We start from the raw sequence: 25,626 nt of genomic DNA, 5'->3' as shown, positions 1-25,626 counted from the left end.
AAACATTTTATCCCAATAGTACTGGTCTCAGCTTCTCTTTTCTTGATTAAGAAAAAAGAAAAAAGCAACGTTTCTTCTCATATGGGTTTGGGTCTTATTTCTAGGGAGACCAAAGAAGGGGGAAGAATTATTGTGGAAATTGATGGCAAAGTGGCAAAAATCAGGAATTTAAAGGTAAGCCGGAAATTGTTTTCCTTTTTCTTTTCACTGAGAAGCTAGTATTATTACGGGGGCTTCTGGGGTGCAAGTGGGTATGTGAATGTGTTTCGAGTGGAGTAGTGGGAGAGGGAAGGGCATATAAGGGGAATTGTGGGGAGAGCTTTGACCACCCACAAAGAAAATATAAAAATAAAGCAGGAAAGAATCACAGGGGTTGTGGCTGCTGCAGCCCAAGTTTTATCAAATAGGGTGCAGCTGTTTTGGAAACTGGTCAGTTAACTTCTTTGAAAGGAAACACAAGGGATGTTATGTGGACCACGGCCAGCTTAAATCATACTGGGTACAATCCATGGGTAAATTTAACTCATCTGACCAACCAGTTAGGCTTTGTCCCAAGCCTCTCATTTGATATCACTTCATGTAGAAGTATCACTAAGGATTTTAGTATGCATCTGCTAATGCAGGATTCCTTTTGGCCATAATGAGGTCCAAATAAGAGCCTTTAGACCCCAGAAGGGAGTCAGTCACTAACCTGAGTCTTGCTACAAATTCTCTTTCACAGATCTGACTGACCTTTGAGTCACAATTGCACAAATACTAGGAACTTCCTCCCCCACCCCCACCCCCTCCTAGGACTAATTTCCTCCATCCCATTTCCCCGTTTACCAGGCCAGTGGAAGTGGAAGGGATTCTTTCTTTTTGGGCCTTGGGGAGTTGAGAGAGACAGGGAAGCTGGCCATGTGACTGCTGCCATCGTCAGCTTGCAGGTGGTATTCAGCATTCCTGAGAGCTGAGGAAGCCAACTTGCAAGAGTGAGGGTTATCTGGACCCCAGGCCTCCCAGCCATGCCCACTCCCGTGTTGCTCCTGTGATGTAATCTGTTTCCTTTTGTCAATAGCTCTCTACTAAAAGAGAACGAGACCTGCCGGACTTTCAGCAGGAGCTCTCCGGGACAAAAGACCTTTTATTCTCTGTTGTCTCTTATTTATATCTCTGTTGCCTAATCACTTCAGCTGCTTTGTTCTGAGAGCTCATATTTTTGGTTCTTAAGAATGAATCCTGGCCAAGATCAAACTTGAATCTGCCCCCTGCACACCTCCCTGGTTGCTTCCTTCCCTGAGGTCAGTTATCCACTAAGAATCTCTTAGTCATTCTGAAAGACTCTTTCTACTGTAGTTTATGGTGGCTAGTGCTAGGAGTTGTCTCTCACTGTCCAGAGTCTAAATTTTAAATAGTAAGAGAAGACATTTCTGGGAGTAATGCCATCTCCCCAGTACCTGGAGGTTAGTGCAGTTCTGAGCTCTGGCTTTACCCTCATCTACCTTGGGCAGTTGGATTGGTCCTAGCTCTTCTGTCCAGTGTGCTTCCTAATTCACTGAGGGTGATTACCCAGGGACCTCTGTGAAAGCCTTTGCTTGATAGAGCCTGTCAGGCCCAGGGACTGAACTACTCATACACTCCCAGTAACCTGTACAGAAATACTTAGCAGAAGAATGATAGTGATAAGTAGATGCCCAGAGAGGGAAGGACTTTCTTTCCCAAGCTGTTCTCATATGGTTGGTTCATACATAGGCAGATATATGGTAGTATGACAGACAGACAAATTTAATTCTCTGGCACTTTATTTGTACTTAATGAGATGGGGACAAAGGTTACTTTTTGTTTTAAGGGTTTTATTTATTTTTTATTTTTCCTTCTCGCCAAAGCCCCCCAGTACATAGTTGTATATTTTAGTTGTGGGTCCTTCTAGTTGTGGCACGTGGGATGCCACCTCAGCATGGCCTGATGAGTGGTGCTAGGTCCGTGCCCAGCATCCAAACTGGTGAAACACTGGGCCACTAAAGCAGAGCTTGTGAACTTAACCACTTGGCCGCAAGGCTGGCCCCCTAAGGTTACTTTTTGTCTTTTTCAAGTAGATATCGTAAAGATTCTCATGACCAGTCCAAGTCTCTCTAGCTACAGCAGAGAGGAATCAAGTGCCACTGGCCAGATTCTGATATAATAGAGAAGAAAGACACTGGATCCTGTGTTTGATTTTAGGTTGACAGTCGACCAGATGGCTTTGGTGACTCCCGGGAGAAGGTCGTGGCATTCGGCTTTGATTACTGCTACTGGTCAGTCAACCCAGAGGATCCCCAGTATGCTTCTCAGGATGTGGTAATGTCATTTTTCCTTCACTCTCCTCAGTTCTTCATATGTGGATCATTATTGGGAAATTAACATGCAACCTGGGCCCTGGCTATTTCTTAAGATAGTTTGGTCAGAAACTAATGATGTTTTGATCTGAGAAGAGGTGGTGAGAAATATCAGTTGCAGAAAGAGCAAAGGACATGGGAAAAGACTTCTTGCTCAGGGCATGGAAGTTGGCTAGTGTCCGTTTAGGCTTGATTCAGGTGGGTACAAGTTAGTTCAGGTAGTGTTCTGCTCCTGTGGTAGATGGATGGGCTCACCTCAAACTTGGCCTTGTGTTGTATACAGCAGAAGGGCCCAGGAATCCTAGAGGCTAGTATCTTCTTTGAGCCTTAGACTTGTGCTTGTGCTTCTAGGCTGAGTGTAAAAGGGCTAGACACCTCGTCTGCCAGCCTGCAAAGATGTAAGAGGTAAATTCTATTGATCTGCTGAGAATTGATCTTCTGTTGATCTAAGAGGATCAGCCAAGCCTTTGACAACTAACGCAGTTGGTCACCTTTCCTGTGTCTGGTGGTTTTGCTTAACTCTCTCACAAGTTTCTGAGGCAGCAGATCTGGCCAGGTGGGTCTAGAGGACTTCTGTCTGTTTCTGTGAAGCAGCAGCATTGTCCTGGTCTGAGCACTGTCGAAGGTCATGCATTTAGTCCCATCATGGCCAGCAAGCCTTGGCTCATTCGGTTCTATGACCACAGACATTAGCCCTCGCTCTAGCCACTACCAGAGTATTCTCTGTGAATGTCCATCCCTAAAATTAGAAAAATCATTTATTTGACATTTCATGGGCCAGTGTCATCATACTTACATATGAAAGAAAACACTACAGGAATATGTGCTTAGGGAATACCATTGGAAATGGAAATATTTGGGAGGGGGACAACCCTGGACAGGCATTGCCTATCAGTCTATATACATTTGTTTAAAATGCCAAACTATTTTTTGCTAAGTATTTTAGTCTTTTGTGAAACTTGTTTTAATTATGTCAAAGGAACAACATTATTGTTTGGTGACTTAGGGGACAGTACTGATCTTCTGCCGATGCAGAATTCTGAAGATGATCAGATAGTTCTAAACCCTGGAAGTGTAATTCTCCCATTCTTCCCTTCTGAGGGGAACATGTGGAAACAAGACCTTAGACTACTGGGCCCCTTCTGTTGTAATATGAGCCCCCCACTTTGGTAGTCACAATGTGTTCGCTGGAAATGCTCAGCAGAAAAGGGCAGTGTGGACGTTACCTGGCCCCTACCAAGTCTTCTCGGTCATTTGGAATAGGAGGGCACTGGCAGGTCTAGGCTTGCCTTGTGGTCCTTGATTTTTATCCCAGCTTTCAAGCGTGTATGAGGTATTAGGTTACTCGTCTTTGTAACTGTTCTACTGAGATCCTCCAAGAAGAGCCAGGAAAGGAGCTGACTTTCAAATAAGAGGATGGGACTCCTACAGCAGTTCACAGTTGTGACACTATTTGTGGCGTAGAAGACAGTGGTCCATTAGCAGAAAGTGTGAGCATTCTGATGGTTATTTCAGTCCTCGCTGGCCATAGCATACTTAGGGCTGTTCTGTGCATAAGAAAAATTCACTATTTTGTGTAACATTTGATAGATCAGTAATCGGGGAGGTATGCATATGTGTGTAAACAAAACAAAATGACATATCTGTATCTATCTATATGTATTGACAAGCTTGAATATGATTTTGGTATGAGGCTCACATTTTACATTTATGTAGCTTAAGCATATAAAAATAATCTAGTGAGGGCTGGCCCCAGTGACCTAGCGGTTCAGTTTGGCACACTCTGCTTTGGTGGCCCAGGTTCAGTTCCCAGGCCTGGATCTACACCGCTCTCTTAGCAGCCATGCTGTGCTGGTGACCCACATATTAAAAAAAAATAGAGGAAGATTGGCATGGATGTTAGCTCAGGGAAAATCTTCCTCATCAAAAACAATAAAAAATAAAAATAAATCTAGGGGCCCACCTGGTGGCGCAGCAATTAAGTTCGCGCCCTCTGCTTTGGTGGCCTGTGGTTCACCTGTTCGGATCTTGGGCACAGATCTACGCACTGTTAATCAAGCCATGCTGTGGTAGGTGTCCTACATATAAAATAGAGGAAGAAGGGCACAGATGTTAGCTCAGAGCCAGTCCTCCTTGGCAAAAAGAGGAGGATTGGCAGTAGATGTTAACTCAGGGGTAATCTTCCTCAAAAAAAATAAAATAAAAAAAAATAAAAAATAAAAATAATCTAGTGAAAGCCCAGAAGTCCATAGAGGAGGGGAATTCATAAATATGATTCTTATTTTTTTGCCTGATTTGAAGTTCAGTGGAAAGATCAAATGGGATTTGGACAGGAAGCCTGTGCAGAGAGATAAAACCAACATCTCCTGACGTTTATTCTGGCTTGTTTATTAGTTGTCTGAGGCCCTCATCAGTCCCAAGGGGAGGCAGGGTAGGAGGGAGAAGGAAAGGAGCCTCTGCCACAGACTGGAGTAGGGCCAGAGATCCCAGAATGGTGCCAAGACTGATAATCCACATGATTCAGTCAGAGAGACTCATCGCTTTAACACAGAAATTGGAGCCTAGACTTAACCCTAATCACTATGGCTCTGAGGTCACCAGCAGTAGGAGAGGCAGATTGTCATAAAATCATAGGACTTCGGGTGGAAAAGAATTTAGATGTCATCCAGTTCATCTTCTCCCAAAGTACAACAATCCTCTGTACAGCATTTGTGATCATATCTTGGGAGGTGGGGGGAGAGGGTTCAGTATTATTGAAGGATAATTTAGATATAGTAAAACTCACCTTTTTAGTGTACAGCTCTATGAGTTTATGCTACAATCAGTGTATAAAACAGTGCATCATCCCCCAAACTCCTTCTTGTTCCTTAGTAATCACACTGTTCTCCTTCCTCCTGGCCCCTGGCAACTACTGATCTGTTTTCTGTCCCTACAGTTTTGTCTGCTCCAGAATGTCATATAAATGTAATAAAACAGTATGTAGCCTTTTGAGTCTGGCTCCTTTCACTTAGCGTGATGTATTTGAGATTCATCTCTTCTGTTGTGTGTATCATATCTCATTTCAACATTGATTCAGACTTACTATTTTTTTTTCTGAGGAAGATTAGCCCTGAACTAACTGCTGCCAATCCACCTCTTTTTGCCAAGGAAGACTGGCCCTGAGCTCACATTCCATGCCCACCTTCCTCTACTTTATATGTGGGACGCCTACCCCAGCATGGCTTGCCAAGCAATGCCATGTCCGCACCCAGGATCTGAACCAGCAAACCCCAGGACTGCTGAAGCAGAACGTGCGAACTTAACTGCTGCGCCACCGGGCCAGCTCCACTTCAGACTTATTTAAATCATCTTCTTGCCCAAAGGAATCTCATGAATTGGAAGCACTGATTCTAATTGCAAAGAGTGAGGGACCAAGTCCCTGGAGGACTGTGCCTCTTTCATCCCTGAGTCTCTTCCTGTTGTGAAGGAAGGACTATTATCACCCTCAGAAGTATGGCACTGATTTCAGAATACCCAAATATCTGAGGGAAAATTTCCCCCCACTGGCCTCAGGGGGATTTTGAGCAACATCATAAGTTATTGCTTGACAGATGTTGACAAGAATGTCACCAATTTGGTGTTGGTGCTGCCTCATCCTAGTTTCTGAGAATATTAGAGTTCAAAGGGAACTTAGCCGTCATCTAGGCCAGCGTTTCTCAACCTCAGCACTATTGATATTTTGGCCAGATAATTCTTTGTTGTGGGGGGGTCTTTCCTACACATTGTAGGTGTTTAGCAGCATCCCTGATCTCTCCCTACTAGATGCCAGTAGCAAGCCCAATTGTGACAATCAAAAATGTTTCCAGACGCTGCCCACTAATCTACGCCAACCCCCTCATGTTCCAGATACAGCTGTATGACTTATATGGGGTTATACAGGCAGTTAATGCCCCGGCAGGGCTGGGCCCATGCTTCCTGTGCTGGTCTTTTCATTGCATTGCACTGTTCTACCTCCCTCTTCTTATGTTTATTTTACAGCCTCAAAAGATAGGTTCAAGATTAAATTCCTTAGTGCTTTAGCACTTCCTAGTCCTCAGTGCTGACACACTTGAGTAAATAGATCAGGTGTCAACAAACATGGGCCTCCATGTCAGCTACTGCAAGTGCTACTGAGAGGCAGCTTTATTTGTTAAATATCTATAGATTCTAAATGTTTATCATTTCATTGGATTGTCTCCCCAAATCTAGTAAATCTGTTATTTACTCCATTTCCTTATCCATAGATAAGGAAACTGAGGCACAGAAAGTTTACAAGACTTGCTCAGATCACTTAGCCAGTGAGTGGTGCAGCAGAGATTCAAATCCAAGACTGCCCAACTCTAGATTGTGTGCCCTTTCCACCAGGCCTCACTGACTGTTGAAGTTAAAAAATTCCCATTTAGGGGCCAGCTCCATGGTTGAGTGGTTAAGTTCGCGTGCTCTGCTTTGGCGGCCCAGGATTTCGCCGTTTCAGATCCTGGGTGTGGATCTAGCACCACTCATCAAGCCATACTGAGGCAGCGTCCCACATAGCAGAACTAGAAGGACCTACAACTAGAATATACAACCATGTACTGGGGGGCTTTGGGGAGAAGAAGAAGAAGAAAAAAAGATTTGTAATAGATGTTAGCTCAGGTGCCAATCTTTAAAAAAAAAAAGAAATTCCCATTTAGTCTACTAGTGACCTGGTCATCTCTTTATATGCATTATCTGATTTAATCCCTTCAACAACCTAAAAGGTAGAAGATGTTACTCTTCTTTTATGGTTGAGGAAATTTAGGCTTAGAGAGGTTACATGATCTGCCCAAGTCACACACTAAGAAATGCGTCTTAGATTTGAACACAGGATCATCTGAATGCAAAGTTTATGTTCTTCACTACACTATAGTATAAAAAGGGATAAAAAAAAAAAAAAAAGAAAGAGGGATATAGGAAAAGAAAGAGATGGAGAACAGGGGAAGAGGAGGGAGAATGGACTTGCAGCCAAGGCTTTTCTTCAGCATTGACCTATATTTTATCTGGCTTGAATCTATATTAAAGTTACTACTTCTCCTCTGAAGCTAGAGCTGGATTTGAATTCAAGCACAGCCGCTTATTAGCTGTCTTACTTTGGATAAGTTACTGAACCTCTCTGAGTCCTAGTTTCTTCCACTGGAGTTATTGTGAGGAGGAAATGAAATAATTATGTAAAGGGCCCAGCCCAGGGCTTGGCAACTAGGAGTTGAATAAGTGAGGTCATGAGTGCTGTGCCTTGGGTCCTGGTTGTGATTACCACTATCACAGCGCAAGAGGCGTGAGGCCCATGCTTCTAAGAGCTGTACTGGACTTGAAAATCTCTTCTTTGAATCTGGTTATGATCCCTTATCAGATCAGCATGCTCCACTTGGAAAATTCACTGCCCTCCCTTCCTCCTGGTCAGGACCATCTGTTGGAGCGGGAGTCCTCTGCTCAAGCGTGTTGTGTTTGGGTGATTGTGTGTTTGTAAAACTTTCCATGAGGATCATTAGCTCAGCTTTACCCACCAAGGACTGTAAGTGGCTGTCAAAACAAGTGCAGACTGAGTCAACAGCAAGCACATCCAGGAACAAAAAGCTGCCCAGCCCTTTGTGGAAAGCAATTGCTCCTATTCTCCTGGGAATCTTTCTTTTGAAATGGTCTGTTATTTGGCTGAAACACTTGTAGCTTTTCCAGATGAAAAATCATGTGAGTGAGCAGGAGATTTCCTCCCCACAACCACCGAATCCAAAACTGAAATTATAGCAGCAATGTGGTTGTGCTTGTTGTTGTTTTAATATTTGTTTAGTCTTCGCAATACACTGAACACCAAACAATACAGAGTACATCCATTGCCTACCCTCGAAGAGCCCTCACAGAAAGGGAGAGAGCGTGTGCGTGTGTTATACGTTCTTTGGTTAGTATTTTCTCCAGTTCCGGACTTCAGCTTGAGGATGTCAAGAACTTGGAGAAGCTTCAGAGGAAAACCGTATACCCAAAAATGATTAAAGGGCTGACTGCAGGAACCAAGAGGAGAGCCACTATCAGTATGGTACACCTTGTATGCATTCTGCATGGGAGTATTTAGTGAATGAATGTTGATGCAGAGACAGGAAGATAAAGAGGTGATGATAATGCTCTGCAAGTACAGAACATGATGATTTTAACAGTTTATGGAGCATTAGAACCAGCTGGTCTTCATTGCCATTAGGATAAAGTATACGACTTCAAATTAAATTGCAGAGGATTGTATGTATAGTCGTGCACTGCCTAAGGACGTTTTGGTCAACGATGGACTCCATATACGACGGTGGTCCCATAAGATTAGTACCATGTAGCCTAAGTGGGTAGTAGGCTGTACAATCTAAGTTTGTCTAAGTGCACTCTATGATGTTTGCACGATGACGAAATCACCTAATGACACATTTCTCAGAATGTATCCCCATCGTCAAGCAATGCATGACTACAATTAGGACATGAAGAGTAACTTGTGCAGAATTTTTGAATCCTGATATATGGTAGCTAAATAGTTTAACTTTAGAATTCCAGAATGCTGATATTAGAAGAAATACTAGAGACCATTCAAGGTACTGATTTGATTTGATTTATTTCTTTTTCTTCTTTCTTTCTTTTTGTTTTTTTGAGGAAGATTAGCCCTGAGCTAACTACTGCCAATCCTCCTCTTTTTGCTGAGAAAGACTGGCCCTGAGCTAACATCCGTGCCCATCTTCCTCTGCTTTATATGTGGGACGCCTACCACAGCATGGCTTGCCAAGTGGTGCCACGTCTGCACCTGGGATCCGAACTGGCAAACCCTGGGCGACTGAAGCGGAATGTGTGAACTTAACTGTTGTGCCACTGGGCTGGCCCCAAAGACACTGATTTTAAAGATTAAGGCCTGGAGAGACAAAAATAACAATTTTTTTTTTTCTTTTTTGGCCAGTCCAGAATTGTGCTTAATGTTGCAGAGAAATGCCTGTTGTTTATTCTAGTGACAGGGGCCAGGAACTGCAACTAAGGGGTTCCTGCATGGCAGGAAATGCGCTATTTAGTAGAATCCCAAGGAAAGATCTTTAGACCAGACCTATCCCTGGCTCCGTACTGAGTTGAGATGAAGAAATTGCACTGTTGCTGTCTGGTGGTATGGGGAGTATTGAGTGCCTGTCTTCGTGGGTTCCCTAATGTGACCAGGCTGCGATTAGATATGGCTGCCACAGAAGCAGCATTTCTGTCTGGGAACCCCAACCCATTATAAGATGAAGACGAATGATCTGTTACCTCCTGCTTCAGAAAGTAAGCAGGGTGAGGTGGAGAGGAGGAGTATGACCCTCACTTCTTCTATGCCTCGCTTATTTTGTATCTCCTGAAATTGGAGTGTGAATGAAGGCTTTGAGGAAAGAGTAAAGAAGGTGGAAAAGTGACTGAGACTAAGGAGGGACCTTAGAGGAGCAAGAGGAGGGAGAAACATGAAGAAGAAACCAAGGGGAGAAGGAATTTGAGAGTTCACAGAGGGGGCTGCTGTTAGGATTATATCACTTTTTACAGTAGATATTATCATCTCCATTTTAGGAATAGGAACAGGCTCAGATATGTTAGTAGCTTGCTTTAAGGTCACACAACCAAGTGATGGGAGCAGCAGTCAAACCTTTGGACTTGTGACTCCAAAGTCCCGGCTCTCAAACACTGCACCATATACAGCTCTGTTTATTTCTGTATTTCCTCTGCTTCACGTCTTAAATGATTGATTAATGGTTGTTGGATTAATTATTCAATTTATGGTTCAATGAATGAGAGACAGTTAGGAGTCTGTCTTCCTGAATCTTGCTGCCTGTTTTGAGAGGGCCTTGCAGTTTGCCTGAGTTGGAAAACCACAGACATCTATCACTTTCTCTGTGCATCCCTGTTCCCTAGTGCATGTGTGTGCTGAGGGAGCTGGGGAGTGTGTAGGCGTCAAAGCATTTTCTCATGAATATATTTGCAGAGCTGTGTACATTCCATCACTAGTGCTATTTCTTCCCAACCAAGATGGAGACAGAAGTAGAAGGGAGAGAAGTTTATAAGAAAAGACTTTTTGTGCAATAATTGGATGAGGCTCTGCAGGCGTGAGTGGGGGAAGGGAGAGTACCATGAGTGTTTCATTTCAGTATTTTCTCTCTGCCAGCCGCACAGCTGCTCAGCTCCATAAGCATGACCATGGGCTGGATTTTAAAGGAATAAGGTCATTCTTTTGGCTTCATCTAACTCATTTTTCTCCTCTCTAGAAACTTGATTATGAGTCTTTAAAGAGTAGCTTTCAGACTCTATAGAAAAATCTGAAGAACAGAGATCCTTGACATTTAATGTTTGCTGCTGGTGCTGCATGCCTGTACAGAAATGAACAGCAGAAACTGGAGATATCTTTTAAAATGCGAAACCATGTTTGGACTTTTTTTTTCCTCAGCAAGCCAAGGGTAACAGAAATTTCTGGTGGTATCTAGAGTCCTTGATATCTAGTGTGGAGAGAGAGATTATCTGTAGGGGAGGCATACCCAAAGCTTGATAGTCAGGTGCAGACCTGGGGCAGCCTAAGCATAAATATAGATAGAGTTCCTGAGACAGTTGTCCTTGACGTTACTCAGAAGTTCTCTTGTTTGCATCTGCACTACTGAGAAGGTACCCTGAACTCCCACTCCATTTACACTTGAATTTGTCCTAGAGTTTAAAAGGATTGTTAATTGCTTGAAGAACGGAAGTACGATGATAGCAAGGTTAGTACTTTGAGAGTCTTTGGAAAAACTCATTTGCAAAGTCATCTAGATAAGAGGATATAAAATGAAGAGCAGCCCTTTGAACAAAAGGTCTGTGTGTCCACCACAGTAGACAAGCGTGCACAGGCAGACTGATAACAGTAGGCCTCTCCAGAGGAAGCCACCTGGTCGGCCTTGCCAGGTGCTAAATTCTCGCCCACATACTTGCACAGGAAGCCTGTGTCCAAGTACTATCTCAGCACCATTTCAATGGTCTTCTGTTTGGGGGAGCCAGTCCAGCTGACCAACAAAAGGCCCCTTCTAAGTGCAGCTCAGAAGAGGTTCAGAAAGTGTGGGGGAAGAAATGGGGCTGGTTTCTCTCTAGTTCTGTGCTCAGCAGAGAGCAGACAACTGCATAAAAAGTGTTAGCAAATGAATTAGTTTATTAAAATATTTTGCTCTAAAGCCAATACAAGCCAGTTGTAAAATACTCAAATAATACAGAAGGGTGTAATGTAAAAAGTGAAAAAACCTTCCCCTTGCACACCTCCCCACCAATCTCATTCTCTACAGGTAACTACTGTCTACAGTTGCTTTGGTATCCTTCCAGACATTCTCTAAACATAAGTAAGCATATATTATATATCTTCTAAAAAGTATAAAGGGGCTTATACTGTGCATACTGTTTTTCAACTTGCTTTGTTCTGCTTGAGTTCTCTTGGTGCTAATTTATTTGCAGTACCTGTAGTTCTACCTCATTGTTTTAATGCTCCGTAGAATTCCATTGTATGAAAGTATTATAATTTAACCAGTTTTCTAGTGATGGACTGTTAGGGTATTTCCAGATTTCCGTTATTATGCATAATACTGGAGTGAGCATCTTTGCATTTTTGCAACTATAATTATAAGATAAATTGCTAGAAGTGCAGTTGCATCTTCAGAGTTTGTATATTTTAAATTTTAATAGATTTTTGTCTAATTTCCTTCCAAAAAGATTGACCCAATTTACTCTCTTAACTATAACATGTCAGAGTATTTCACCACATCCCTTGTCTACATTAGGTGTTATCAAACTTTTTAATCTTTGCCCATCTGTTAGGTAGAAGTAGTATCTTGTTGGCTTTTCTTTTCTTTTATTATAACTGAGATTGATGATCTTTTCCTGCTTCTTGGCCATTTGTATCGTTTCTTGACTGTGAAGTGTGTGTCATATTTTTCCTATTTTTCTACCATATTGTGCATGTTTTCATTTTTAACAGTGGTGAGCATATTGAGGAAATTAATCATTATGTCATAGGTGTTGCGAATATTTTCCCTGTTTTTCCTTTTGTTTTGATTCTGTTTATGGTATTTTTTTTTCTGTGTGTGTGTGTTTAAACACAGTCCAATTTGTCAGTCTTTCTCCATGACTTCCTGGTATATTAAGCATAGAAAGGCCTTCCATTCTGAGCTTATAAAAGTATTCACCGTTTGTTTTTTTTTTCCTGATATGCTAATGGTTTATCTTTTTAATATTTGATCCATTTGAAATTTTTATATAAGGAATATAAAATATAAGGAATAAGATAGGGCTTCAGCTTTATTTTTTTCCCAAATAGCTAGCCAGTTGTCCCGTTATCATTTATTGAACATCCATCCTTTCTCCACTCATATGAAAAACTGCTTTTATCATTTATTAAATTCCTATATATACTTGGGGTGTCTTTTAAAATTCTATTTTGTTTTGTTATTCTATTTGTGTTCTTGTGCCAGGACCATAGTGTTTCAGAAATTTTCAAATTTACATAAAAGCATATAGCATTCTGTTTCACTGCTTTTTAATATTTGACAGAGCTAATCCTTTCTCATTTCTTTTCAGGCTATCTTGGATATTGCTCTTCCTCAAAATGCCATATACATATGCTTTTGCTCATGTGGCTCCTCCTTCTAAAATGTATTAAAATATCTCACCTCCCCGGTTCCTGCCATTCAAAACGCTGCTTGTTCAAGACCCAGTTAAAATGGTACCTCCTCCTTGAAGTTATCATCATCCCATAGATTCTCATAGTATCTTGTTACTCTTGTGATACTTTCTGTATATTAACTAAAATTAATGCTCTTTGGGTACATGACTTACCTATTTTATTAAAAGACTGAGTGATCCTTGAAGCAGACTAGGCCTCATCCATCTTTGAATACCTCACGTTCCCTAGCACAGTGAAGTTTCATTCATTGCTTCAGTAAGCATTTAGGAAGCAACTACCATCTGCAACACAATGGGGTTGAGTGCTGTGGGGAATATGGAGTGATATAAGAAATAATTCTTACCCTCAGAAAGCTGACAGTCTTATTGGGAATACCAGGCTTTAGGCACATAAAAATAATCAACAATACCAGGCATTCAAGTGTTAAATGAGTGATACTTACAGTAAATACTTTAGAAATCCAGAGCAATAATGTACTGTCCATAGATTTCTTTGAATGAATTCAAGGGAGGTCATTTCAGTCAGAGGGAAAGGCATAAGCAAAGATTGTTAGGCAAAAATGTAGAAGATGTGCCTTGAATGGATGAGTGGTGCCAGTCCACGGTGAAGCTAAGAGGAGGTAGTCACAGTGCCCATCTCTCCAAGTGTTCCAGGAGGCCAGACTCTGACATTCCACCTCTGAGCTTCTCCAGACTCCTAGGGGATGTGGAGGCTAATCACAGTTTCTCTGGTATAGTGGCAAAGTGGCCTCAGGAGCATCCTGGATAGTTAGCTGAGTCTGTCAGATACAGGCCATGTCATCACTTCCACTCCAAAGCAAGAAAAAGAGGATGGGTACTTTCACTTTAGATAACTTGGGGACCATAAAGATTTTTAACCTGATGTCAGGAAATGGAGTATTCTGGGTTACAGGGTAACAAACTGCATTCAGTCACTGAACAGTTACCTGTTGTATCCGAGATGTATGCCAGGTGCTGGGTAAATAAACTGTGAGAGTGTGTGGGTGTGTCTGTGTCTGTCTGTGTGTATGTACGTGTATGTATGAGACAACAGTTTTGCTCGTTTTTTTTAAAATTTTTTTATTTTTTAAAGATTGGCACCTGAGCTAACAACTGTTGCCAATCTTTTTTTTCCCCTGCTTTTTCTCCCCAAATCCCTCCAGTACATAGTTGCATATGATTTTTAGTTGTGAGTCCTTCTAGTTGCGGCGTGTGGGATGCTGCATTAGCATGGCCTAATGAGCGGTGCCATGTCCATGCCCAGGATCCGAACTGGTGAAACCCTGGGCCGCCAAAGCGGAGTGCGTGAACCAAACCACTTGGCCACGGGGCTGGCCCCTGCTCAGTTTTTTGAACTCACTTGATCTATCCCCTTTTCTGCAGATCAGATTTTTTTTCCTTCTCCCCAAAGCCTCCCAGTACATAGCTGTATATTCTATTTGTAGGTCCTTCTGGTTGTGCTGTGTGGGACGCTGCCTCAGCATGACTTGCTGAGCGATGCTAGGTCCGTGCCCAGGATCCAAACTGGCGAAGCCCTGGGCTACTGAAGCAGAGCATGTGAATTTAACCCCTTGGCCATGGGCTGGTCCCTGCAGATCAGATTTTGAGTAAATCTAATGTCTTATTCAAGGTTCCTTCTTTTCTAGAGGTTCTAATAGGCTCTTGTGCCCAAATCATCTTTCTGTCCACCCTACTGTTGCTTGGACACCACTGCCTTCTTTTTTCCAGACTCTTGGCTTGGGGCCATGGTCACTCCATCTTTGCTGTTCTCTCAGGAGCCTAGCAATGGGGCACCATACCATTCTTGTTCCAGAATGGTAGAAGTGTTCTGATTTTAAAATTTGAGCAACTTTTTTTGTAGGAAAATATCCTCCCGGGAGCACATTACTCATTTTTCCTTCTGGACATGCCTGTTGAGCTTTACTAAAGACCATGCATGCCCAGATGCCTCCTGACATAAGAGGAAGAGGACATGCTTCTTACCCTTTGGTATACAGATGTAGAGAGCCTGGGGTCATTCTGCTTTGCTACTCAAAGAGTGGATCTTGGTGTTGCCTAGAGCTTGTTAGAAATATGTACTTGCAGACCCAACCTAAATGTACTGAATCAAAATCTGCATTTTAAAGAGATCACCAGGTGAATACTTATGCATGTGGGAGTAATTAAAGTTAGAGAAGCAGGTTCACATCCAAGAGGTCTAGGGTGGAGCTTAAGATGCTGCTAGACTGAGGACTACACTTTAGTAACAAGATTCTAGAGCACGTGATATATTCCACCTTAACTCATACAACTCTGAATTAATGACTGCTTTTCCCAAGGCCCAGTTAACTCTGCTTTTGCTTTGGCTGTAAAATATGGATTAATCCCTGATCGACATTTCTGTTACTTGTCTGTCTGGCAGACTCAGGAAAGAAGCTGTGTTAGTCTCTGACATATTCACTTACATAACTGCCATCTTAGGCAAACCTTGATGGCTTTTAGTCTAGTGGAATAAGTTTTATATTATGTGATTTATATAGACTTGGTTTTCTTATATTTCAAGAGGGAATGATAATTCCCTACCAACATCACAGGAATATTGTTAGAATAAAATGAAGTATTAGGGAGGCTGGCCCCGTGGCCGAGTGGTTAAGTTCGCGTGCTCCGCTGCAGGCGGCCCAGTGTTTCATTAGTTCGAATCCTGGGCGCGGACATGGCACTGCTCGTCAGACCACGCTGAGACAGCGTCCCACATGCCACAACTAGAAGAACCCACAACGAAGAATACACAACTATGTACCGGGGGTGCTTTGGGGAGAAAAAGGAAAAAATAAAATCTTAAAAAAAAAAAAAAAAGTTAAAAAAAAAATGAAGTATTAGGCTTGAGAGGAGTTTGGAAAAAATTAGAAACAATTAATAAATATCAGTTGATATTATTACTACTACATTACATTCTCTCTTGTTCTGTGCCAAGGAAGTTAATCTCTTTGCAGAGTTCTGTATGTTGCCAATGAAAATATTTTCTCTTAATTCTTCAATAAAAATGTTTTTCTTCTAAAAGTACGAATTTATTAAATTTTAAAAATAGTTTCTGCACGTGGCAGAAAAAATAGTACAAAAGGATATGCAGTGAAAATTCTCTTTTCTATCCCCAGCCACCTCCTTCCACTATGCTGAGGCAATCATGTTTTCAATTTCTTGTGTATATTCCAAGAGAACTCTGTGCAAATATAAGCCTGTAGCTATTTATTTCTTCTCTCTTTTTTTTTTGGTGAGGAAGATTTGCTCTGAGCTAACATCCGTTGCCAATCCTCCTCTTTTTTTTGCTTGAGGAAAATTGTCCCTGAGCTAACACCTCTGCCAGACTTCCTCCACTTTGTATGCAGGATGCGGCCACAGTGTGGCTTGATGAGTGGTGTGTAGGTCTGCGCCTGGGATCTGACCCCGTGAACTCCAGGCCACCAAAGTGGAGCACATGAATCCAACCACTATGCCGGGCTGGCCCCTATAAATTTATTTTCTTTAGAAAAGTGGTAGCACACACATATTATTCTACATTGAACATTCTTTGTTCAGTTACTATATCTTGGAGACATTTTCATATCTATGTATATAATTACCTCATTTTTTTTGGTGGCCGCATAGTAGCCTTCTGTGTGGTAAACCATAGTTTATTTGCTACCATGAACTTTTAAAATATTTATGTCGGGGCTGGCCCTGTGGCCAAGAGGTTAAGTTTGCACGCTCTGCTTTGGCAGCTCAGGGTTTCTCCGGTTCGAATCCTGGGTGTAGACATGGCACCACTCATCGAGCCATATTGAGGTGGCATCCCACATGCCACAACTGGAAGGACCCACAACTAAAAATACACAACTACGTACTGGGGGGCTTTGGGGAGGAAAAGGAAGAAATAAAAATCTTTAAAAAAATAAATAAAATAAAATATTTGTGTCTTTATATTTACAATGAATTTCTTGTAGGCAGCATGTATGTCATTGGGTCTTGCTTTGTTTTCCTAATCAGACCCTCTCTGCCTTTTAATTGGGGTTATTTAGACCACTTAACGTTTAGTGTAATTACTGATATAGTTATGACAATCGCTTATTTTCTGTTTGTTCTTTGTTCCTTTTTTGTATTTTTCTGCCGTTTTTTTTGGACTGAGTGTTCTTTATGATTCTGTTTTATCTTTGTTAGTTTATTAGCTATAATTCTTTGTTTTGTTAGTGGTTGCTTTAGGGTTTATAGTATACATTTCTAATTTATCACAGTCTACCTTCAAGTGATAATGTATTACTTCCCACATAAAATAAGATACACTAGAATACTCCTCTTTCTCTTCTCTCAGTCTTTATACTGTCAAGTAATACATTTTATGGCTATATATGTTATGAACTCCATAATGCATTATTAATATTTTTGTCTAAACAGTAAATTATTTTGTAAAGAATTTAAATATTAAGAAAAAAATCTTATATATTTACCCATGTAGTTACCAGTTTTGGTGCTCTTCATTTCTTTGTGTAGATCCATGTTTCTATCTGGTGTCGTTTTCCTTCTGTCTGTTAGTATAGTCTTTAAGTTTATTTCAGCTATGATATTTTGGACACTGAAAGGATGTAGACTGTGTTTGATTTATATCCCACAAACCATATAGCATTAAGTCTGGTGTCAGCAGATGATCCACATAGGTTTGTGATTTGCTCTATGGACTCTAGCAGAGCAGATTTTAATTTAGCATTTGTCTCGTAAACCAAAGGCGTTCAGAGGCTTCCTTAGGCACAGTGATAGTATAGCTGTGGCTTCTAGAGCATGGGCGTGAGACTTTTCCTTACATTCTAAAGCCAAATGAAGTTAGAAATTGATAATTTACTATTAAACATTTTGGAGCATTTCCATTTGTGGTCTTAGCTATCTAACATCCTTGTTGCTGTTTGCTGTTCTTTCTCGGCTGCATTTTTTGGGACAGGAGTTTGGCTCCATATTTTCTTTTCCAGGATCTGAAGATAGGGATGATGTTACACTATACTGGCTCTGATTATTCTGTAATTTACATACATTTACATAAGCTCAGCCTCCAGCAAAAGTAGCCTTTTTAGAATTCTGAACAAGTGTGGGGATGAAGAGGAAACAATCTGTGTGTATCTTTGTTCTGTCTGTGTCTCCTTCGTTGGCCCCCTTTTCTCTCACCTCTCCCTTAACTCACCATTAAATTTGATGTTTCTTTTATTTGTGAAAGCTCATTAAGGTTGTATATGATATTTTACCTTGTTCATTCATTCATTCATTCAGCATACATCTACTGAAAAATATGCTAAGAATTGTGCTAGGCACTAGAAGTAACCAGTAAGAATTGGACATTGTAGTTACCCATTAAAAATTCATACTTCTAGAGGAAGACAGATACATAAAGAGCTAACTGCTTCACAGTGTGGTAAATACTATAATAGATATTCTAATCAAGTGTTTGAAAAAACTTGAAGAGGGAAGTAGGACTTTTTTGTTGGAGATGGAGAGGGGAGGTCAAAAAATCTAGTTCACAGCATGATTGCTCTATTCAGGATCAAATAGGATTTAAACCTGTAGTTGTCTACCAAAGGTGGGAAGGACATTTCTCCTTAAAACTTGAAGGTGGTGCTTCACATACATAGATTTAACCACACAGCTTGGTGAGTTTCTGAAAAGATTAGAGATTTCTCAAAACATCATATGAATCATTCACTAATTTTAACTTGGAGCTCCCTCCTGGGTTTCATTCTAGATGCTGTTTAGCTTTATAATAAAATAGGTGTATGAATCATTTGATTGAAGCTGGCTACTTAGCATATTAACTTGTGTGATTGTTATGGAGGGAGTGGATTCAGTGAAAACCTCTCTTCTCTCTACAGGAAAGGCAGAGTTGATGGTTTCTCATTTTTCAAGTGTGAGGCAGAGGAGCATGAGCTATTTATAGACTCACTTCCCCCCCCCATCCCAGACTGAACACAATAGAGGCCTGAAAACAAATGACAACCAGATGTGCGCAGGCATCCCCCAGTTTTAGTTAGAAGTTGGAAAAGGCAGAGCCCCTGGAGAATTGGTCTCAGGGCAGAAGCAGATGGACTCACTTGTAAGATCATCTTCTGTATACAAACAGCCCCTGACGTGTGCTCCCCAGCAGTGGAAGAGGTAAACAGAAGAGTGGGCTCAAGCTCTTTCCTTGCTTCTCTTCCTAGAAGTGAGGGATTGTTCCTTTGTCAGCCTTTCGTTGCTCAACTCTTGTTTCTGCAATTAGGCAGTTCGACAAAATACGATTGATTTCTGGGGAGATGTGCTGAATTGATGTAGGAGGAAGAGTTAATACAGCTGCCGTGCAGTTGGTAGAGAGAGTGGTTCTGCTCAGACGAGAAGAGATCTGACAGAAATAGAAACCCTCAATTACTTTTTCTTTTCTTTTTTCTTCTTTTTTTTTTTTTTACTATCCCTCCCCTATTAAGCTAACCCCATCTTGTTTGTGGTGGTGTTGTGGTTTAAAGCACAAGTATGTAGTGGTTTCTGTCTGGTATTGCTTTTCCTTTTCTCCCACATCAGAGATTTTTAAGAAAATAGAAGCAACTTCCTCCTTCAATAAGCATCTGGAAACATTCCCATGTAGTTTAGAGATTTGATTTTGGGGTTTGGAAAAGTTGCACTTAATGTTGGAAAATGTTCTCATGACCAAGTCACTTAAGTTGCAAGTGAGAAAAGAAAATACCACTTTTTGAGAACCTACTCTGTTCCAGGTACTGAACTGAGTACCTGACTTATTATCTCGTTCACTCTTCACAACAGCCCTGTGAAGTGGGTTATTATTATCTGTGTTGTGCAGATGTGAAAACTGAGGCTCAGAGAGGTTAGGTAAGTTGTTCACGGCCACACTACTAAGAGGTGGAGCCCAGATTGAAACCCAATCTGCCTTCAAAGCCCTTGCTCTTGCCGCTACACCCTCCTGTCTGCTGTGTGAGCTCAGTCCTCCTGTGTGCTTGTGTCTACTGTTTTAAGTATGATATTAATTAGATGACAATTAGAAAAATTTGGACTGTTAAACTTTGCATTTACTGTATGAAAGGACCCAGGAATCGTGAATAAGGAACATGTGTTTTCGAGCCTCCCTATCGATGCCTCTCTCTGAGATATGGAGGACGCCACCCATTTTTAGTTTTGTATCTGAAGCAAGCGCTTGTATACAGGTGCAGTCAGGGTGTTCTGTTCTGAATCTCCTGAATTTCCCTCATTGACCCAACGACTCTGAGACACAAGAAGTAGTTCGTACTTCCTAACAAATGGATGCTTCACTTCACCTTTTCTGACCCAGGGGCTAGGTTTTGAAGTGGCCTTTAAAAGTGGTCAAATGTAACCAGAGGTGCCCATAAGGGAGTCTGGGGTCCAAGCACTAGCCCTGCCAGCCAGTGTGCTCCTTTTCCTTCCTGGCACAACTCAGCATTTCCTGGTACCTCTTTTTCTGAATAGGTCCTTTCTCATGTGTGAGGTCCCTGGGGTATCCACTTTCATATTGGGGAGGGGAAGAATGAATGCAGGGCCTCCAGAATGAATCCAGAAGAACCTTAATATATGTTTTTTAATTAAATGAAATCTTACATTGTTTTCTAGGTTTATCCTAAATTCCACGAGCTTTAATTTCCAAGTATTTATTTTTCAGCTGCGATGAATCTCATCTGCTCAGTATTTTCCACACAGAAGCGTTTATACATCAGAGAGAATGAATCTCGTGGGCTTTTGTCAGCTCTGTTAGGATTTTTAGAGGCTTATTAACTATGCTTCATTGAATATCAGTCCTGAGTGCCTGTCCAGGTTTGTGTCAGTTGTCACCAGCAGGTAATTGCCAAGCTGAGTGCTCACCACTGTCAGGTCTCTCTTCGATCATTGTATTTTTTTTGTCTTTTGCCTGCACTTTGGTAAGTGGCTCTGACAACCCTGAGATGCATTTTTGTCCCAGGGCTATTGGCTAAGTATGGAGTCACGCTTTGTTTATTTGGATGAGGTGACTTTATATGAGGGGCTGAGGTGAAAGAAGTGCCACGAGACCAGTGTGGTTAGAGATCTTGTGATTCTAATGTGCAGCTCTTCTCTTCTGCAAAATAGTCTTCAGAGTTGGAGGAGGGAAGTGTGGCTCCAGGGAGGAAGGTCCCCTGCCTGTGGGATGCATGAGACAGATGCTATTCAGATCAACACAAAACGGATCTCTTAAACTAGACCTTGGACTGCTGAGAATGATATGGGCTTCAACTGGGCCAGCTGAACCCAACTGTGGAACTGAACTGTCTTGAGGGCTCAGCTCTTTTCCTTCTCCAGCATTAGGGTTGGTCTCTGGAGACCCATTCAGACTAAACAATATTAAAAACAGGAAATTTACTCCTAGCAGCATGGTGGCAGGAAAACTTTTTCTACTTAGGCAGGAATGAGAGTTAAAAACAGAAACTCCATCCTCCAGGCTTATTTTCTCTTTATATAGAAGTATTAGCAACTCAAACAACTTGAAGCGTCTTTGTCTTACTTGACTGCTTCTCAGAGGGCTGCCTGCGAGACCCATTACAAAAGGTGATAAAGAGCCCTTGTGAACACATTCACAAATACGAAAACAGTGCTATGTGGAAGATCCTGACCTGGGGATGTTCATCTTGGTTGAAGATCGAATATGTGGAATTTGCAGGCAGGACTTAGGGGATACCTAGAGAACAGCCGTGATTTCATTTTATTCACCACACACTGCATATTCTGGATTCAGTCCATAGATTATGTATTCATTTATTCAGTCGGCGTTAACTGAGTGTGTTCCGTGTGTTGTGCGTGGGTGCCATGTCCCAGCTGCAGGCTGCGCTGTGTGATGTTTTCTCTCCTCTTTAGTACTGCAGGGACCTGCTCCGGTTCGCTTGTGTCAGTCAGCCCAGGGCGTCTCTGGATCTAAGGATCCAGCTCCTGGGACTGCTGCTCTTTTGCATGATTTGCGACTGAGGTTAGTGGGGGTGGTGGACGGGGACATTTTGGCAGAAGGGAGTGGGGACAAAGAGGAAGCCCAAAGCTAGGGAGGAAATGCTCTTCTTTTCTTCCTCCCCCACTCCGATGTCACTCTGCTTAAATAGTCCAGTGTTGAGGAAGGCTTCTAAAGCCCTCAGTGAACCTGACCCGAGCCCTCTCTGTTACCCCAGCCTCGGTTCACAACCCTTTATCTGGCTCAACTGATGTGTCATGAACAGGCTTCTGCGGTAGAAGAGACTGTGTGGTCAAAAGATTCTTCAGCGGATGTGTGTCATTATCTTTTGCTGGTGAGAAAAAGGAACTACTCTTTTAAAAAGTTTTTATTGAAATATAACATACATACAGAAAAATGCACATATTATAAATGTATAGCTCAAATTTTCCATCCACTTGAATTTTCACAAGCTGAGCATACCCATGTAACCAGCATCCAGATCAAGAAATAGAACTTTACAGGGCTGCCGGTGGCCAAGTAGTTTGGTTCGCGCACTCCGCTTTTGTGGCCTAGGGTTTCGCTGGTTCGGATCCTGGGCGCAGACATGGCACCACTCATCAGGCCACGCTGAGGCAGTGTCCCACGTGGCACAGCCAGAGGGACCTACAATTGGATTATACAACTATGTACTGGAGGGCTTTGAGGAGGAGAAGAAGAAAAAGAAAAAGAAAAAAAGGAAGAAGATTGGCAACAGATGTTAGCTCAGGTGCCAATCTTTAAAAAAAATAAATAAATAAATGTTAATTGAAAAAAAAAAACTTTACCAGCACCTCAGAAGTCTCACTTTTGCTCTTTTAAAATACATTTCAAAGCTCTTTCCTTTCTTTTTCGGAGAATGTTCTGAAATGCTGAGAGGTGAGCTGCTTGTGGATGAGTCTCTCATCTCAGTTCAAGAGTGATGCTCATCATGCTGCTTCCTAGTAGATCCAGCAGAGGGTCTTGTAGAAATGATTGAGAATACAGTAGTCTCCCTTTATCTGTGGGGGATGTGTTCCAAGACCCCCAGTGGATGCCTGAAACCGCAGATAGTGCTGAACCCTATATATATTGTGTTTTTTCCTATACGTACATACCCAAATAAAGTTTTTTATAAATTAAACACAATAAGACGTTAACAACAATAACTTAGAATAAAATAGAACAATTATAACAATGTACTGTAATAAAGGTTACCATATATCTTAGCAATCTCAGCATATGATTTTTTTTGTCCTTCCTTGTTAAGTGGAGAACTTTTACCGTTTTACTTAAAGGAAGCACCTTAGGCTTCTCTTTGGCACATCCAAATTGCCAGCATCACTACTCTTGCACTTTGGAGCCGTTATTAAGTAAAATAAGGGTGACTTGAACACAAGCACTGTGATACTACCACAGTCGATCTGATAATCGTGATGGCTGCTAAATGACTAACAGACTAGTGGCATATACAGTGTGGATACGTCGGACAAAGGGATGATTCACTTCCTGGGCGGGACGGAGTAGGAGGGCCTGAGAATGAGCACTTAGAATGGTGTGCAATTTAAAACTTATGAATTGTTTATTTCTGGAATCCCCATTTAATATTTTTGGACCCTGGGTAACTGAAAGTGCAGAAAGTGAAACCATGGATAAGGAGGGACTAATGTAGTCTCTGCCTTTCTTCAGACCTATTAAATTCTGCAGTGTGTCATGGTGATAGAATTTGGTTGTAGAGGTTACTCTTATATGTAGTCTTAGAGTTCACCTGGTGAAGAGAGGCTGAAAAACCAGCAAGGGAGACCCTGTGCAAAATAGACCCAAGAGAAGTTAGAATGGTCTACCTAGAAGTCCCTAAGGCTACAAGTCCTTTCAACGTAGGTCTGAGTCCTCCTACCGCTAACTTGCTGTATGACCCTGAGCAAATTATTTCTCTCTGGACATCAGTAATGTCCCTACCTAACCTGCTAATCTCTGAATCTGAGAGAGGGCAGATGGACCAAACACAGCCCTGCCAGGCTTTGTCCTCAGCCTTCCCTTCTTTTTCTCACTTCCACAACTGTATGTGGACTCCTTGAACAACTTCCTACTGAGACCTAAGACCCAAGACAATGTGCCTCTTCCCCTACTCTCTGTTTTATTTCTGTTTATATTGTACTTTCATTATGTGGAGTCTTAATAGGATTAGACTGAGAGCTGTCAGTATCCCATTAACCTTCTTACATACAGTCCTGGGCTGGTTTCTAGCTATAGAAATGGATTTTAGTTTGTTCTTTCTTTGTGTTACATTTATAAAATATACTGAAAGTTTGAAAGTGCATCTCTCTAACAAATCTGTATGTCATGCAGAATATCTTCAAAATAGAGTAGATCAGTGAGGTTTTAGTATGTTTGCTGTTCGTTGCCCTCCTCGGTTTTGGTACTGTTTAGGTTGCATACGTGCCGTATTTAATAGTTGCATGTAGGATTGTATTACGGCCAAGCAATATGAATTATTATCCACACGCAGGTAAAACAACTGGCAAGCTTCCTGAGAGCCGTACCTGTGCTTTGGGGTGGCTCCACTCTTGATCATATGGCCCACATAAGAATGGAAGGTATATACATAAAGGGGAGCCAATAAGAAGAAAGATCATAGAGTTAGAATTTTGTAAACTAGTCAGAGTTTTTTTAAGTTAATTTTTATTGAGTTAATGATAGTTTACAATCTTGTGAAATTTCAGTTGTAGATTATTGTTTGTCAGTCGTGTTGTAGGTGCACCCCTTCACCCTTTGTGCCCACCCCCCAACCCCCTTTCCCCTGGTAGCCACTAATCTGTTCTCTTTGTCTGCATGTTTAACTTCCACATATGAGTGGAATTATACAGAGATTGTCCTTCTCCATCTGGCTTATTTCACTTAATATAATTCCCTCAAGGTCCATCCATGTTGTTGTGAATGGGACGATTTTATCCTTTTTTACGGCTGAGTAGTAGTATTCCATTGTATATATATATATATATATATATACCATATCTTCTTTATCCATTCATCTGTTAATGGGCACTTAGGTTGCTTCCATGTCTTGGCTATTGTGAATAGTGCTGCAATGAACATTGAGGTGCATGGGACTTTTGGAATTGCCGACTTCAAGCTCTTTGGATAGATACCCAGTAGTGGGATGGCTGGGTCATAAGGTATTTCTATTTTTAATTTTTTGAGGAATCTCCATACTGTTTTCCATAGTGGCTGCACCAGTTTGCAATTCCCACCAGCAGTGTATGAGGGTTCCTTTTTCTCCACAACCTCTCCAACATTTGTTACTTTTTGTTTTGGTTATTTTTGCCATTCTAATGGGTGTAAGGTGATATCTTAGTGTAGTTTTGATTTGCATTTCCCTGATGATCAGCGATGATGAGCATCTTTTCATGTGCCTATTGCCCATCCGTATATCTTCCTTGGAGAAATGTCTGTTCATGTCTCCTGCCCATTTTTTGATCGGGTTGTTTGATTTTTTGTTGTTGAATTATATGAGTGCTTTATGTATTATGGAGATAAACCCTTTGTCGGATATATGACTTGCAAATATTTTTTCCCAGTTAGTGGGTTGTTTTTTTGTTTCAATCCTGTTTGCCTTGAAGAAGCTCTTTA

The 25,626-nt window shown here is 41.5% G+C and overlaps 1 protein-coding gene across 5 annotated transcripts in view; it reads left to right on the top strand.

Annotated features, from left to right (window-relative positions):
- Positions 1–25,626, top strand: part of STARD9 (StAR related lipid transfer domain containing 9) — a 122,323-nt gene that overhangs the window by 4,782 nt on the left and 91,915 nt on the right. For 4 of the 5 annotated variants that reach the window (XM_005603100.4, XM_070238483.1, XM_070238492.1 and 1 more), the window contains exons 2-3: positions 105–174; positions 2,200–2,316. In XM_005603100.4, the coding sequence (XP_005603157.1) occupies positions 105–174; positions 2,200–2,316 (187 nt within the window). The remainder of the gene's footprint in view (positions 1–104; positions 175–2,199; positions 2,317–25,626) is intronic. The other variant, XM_070238491.1, reaches the window with a different exon arrangement.

This window comes from Equus caballus, chromosome 1 (genome assembly GCF_041296265.1).
Source record: "Equus caballus isolate H_3958 breed thoroughbred chromosome 1, TB-T2T, whole genome shotgun sequence".
Lineage (NCBI taxonomy): Eukaryota > Metazoa > Chordata > Mammalia > Perissodactyla > Equidae > Equus > Equus caballus.
This window is presented reverse-complemented; position numbering and strand designations above follow the sequence as displayed.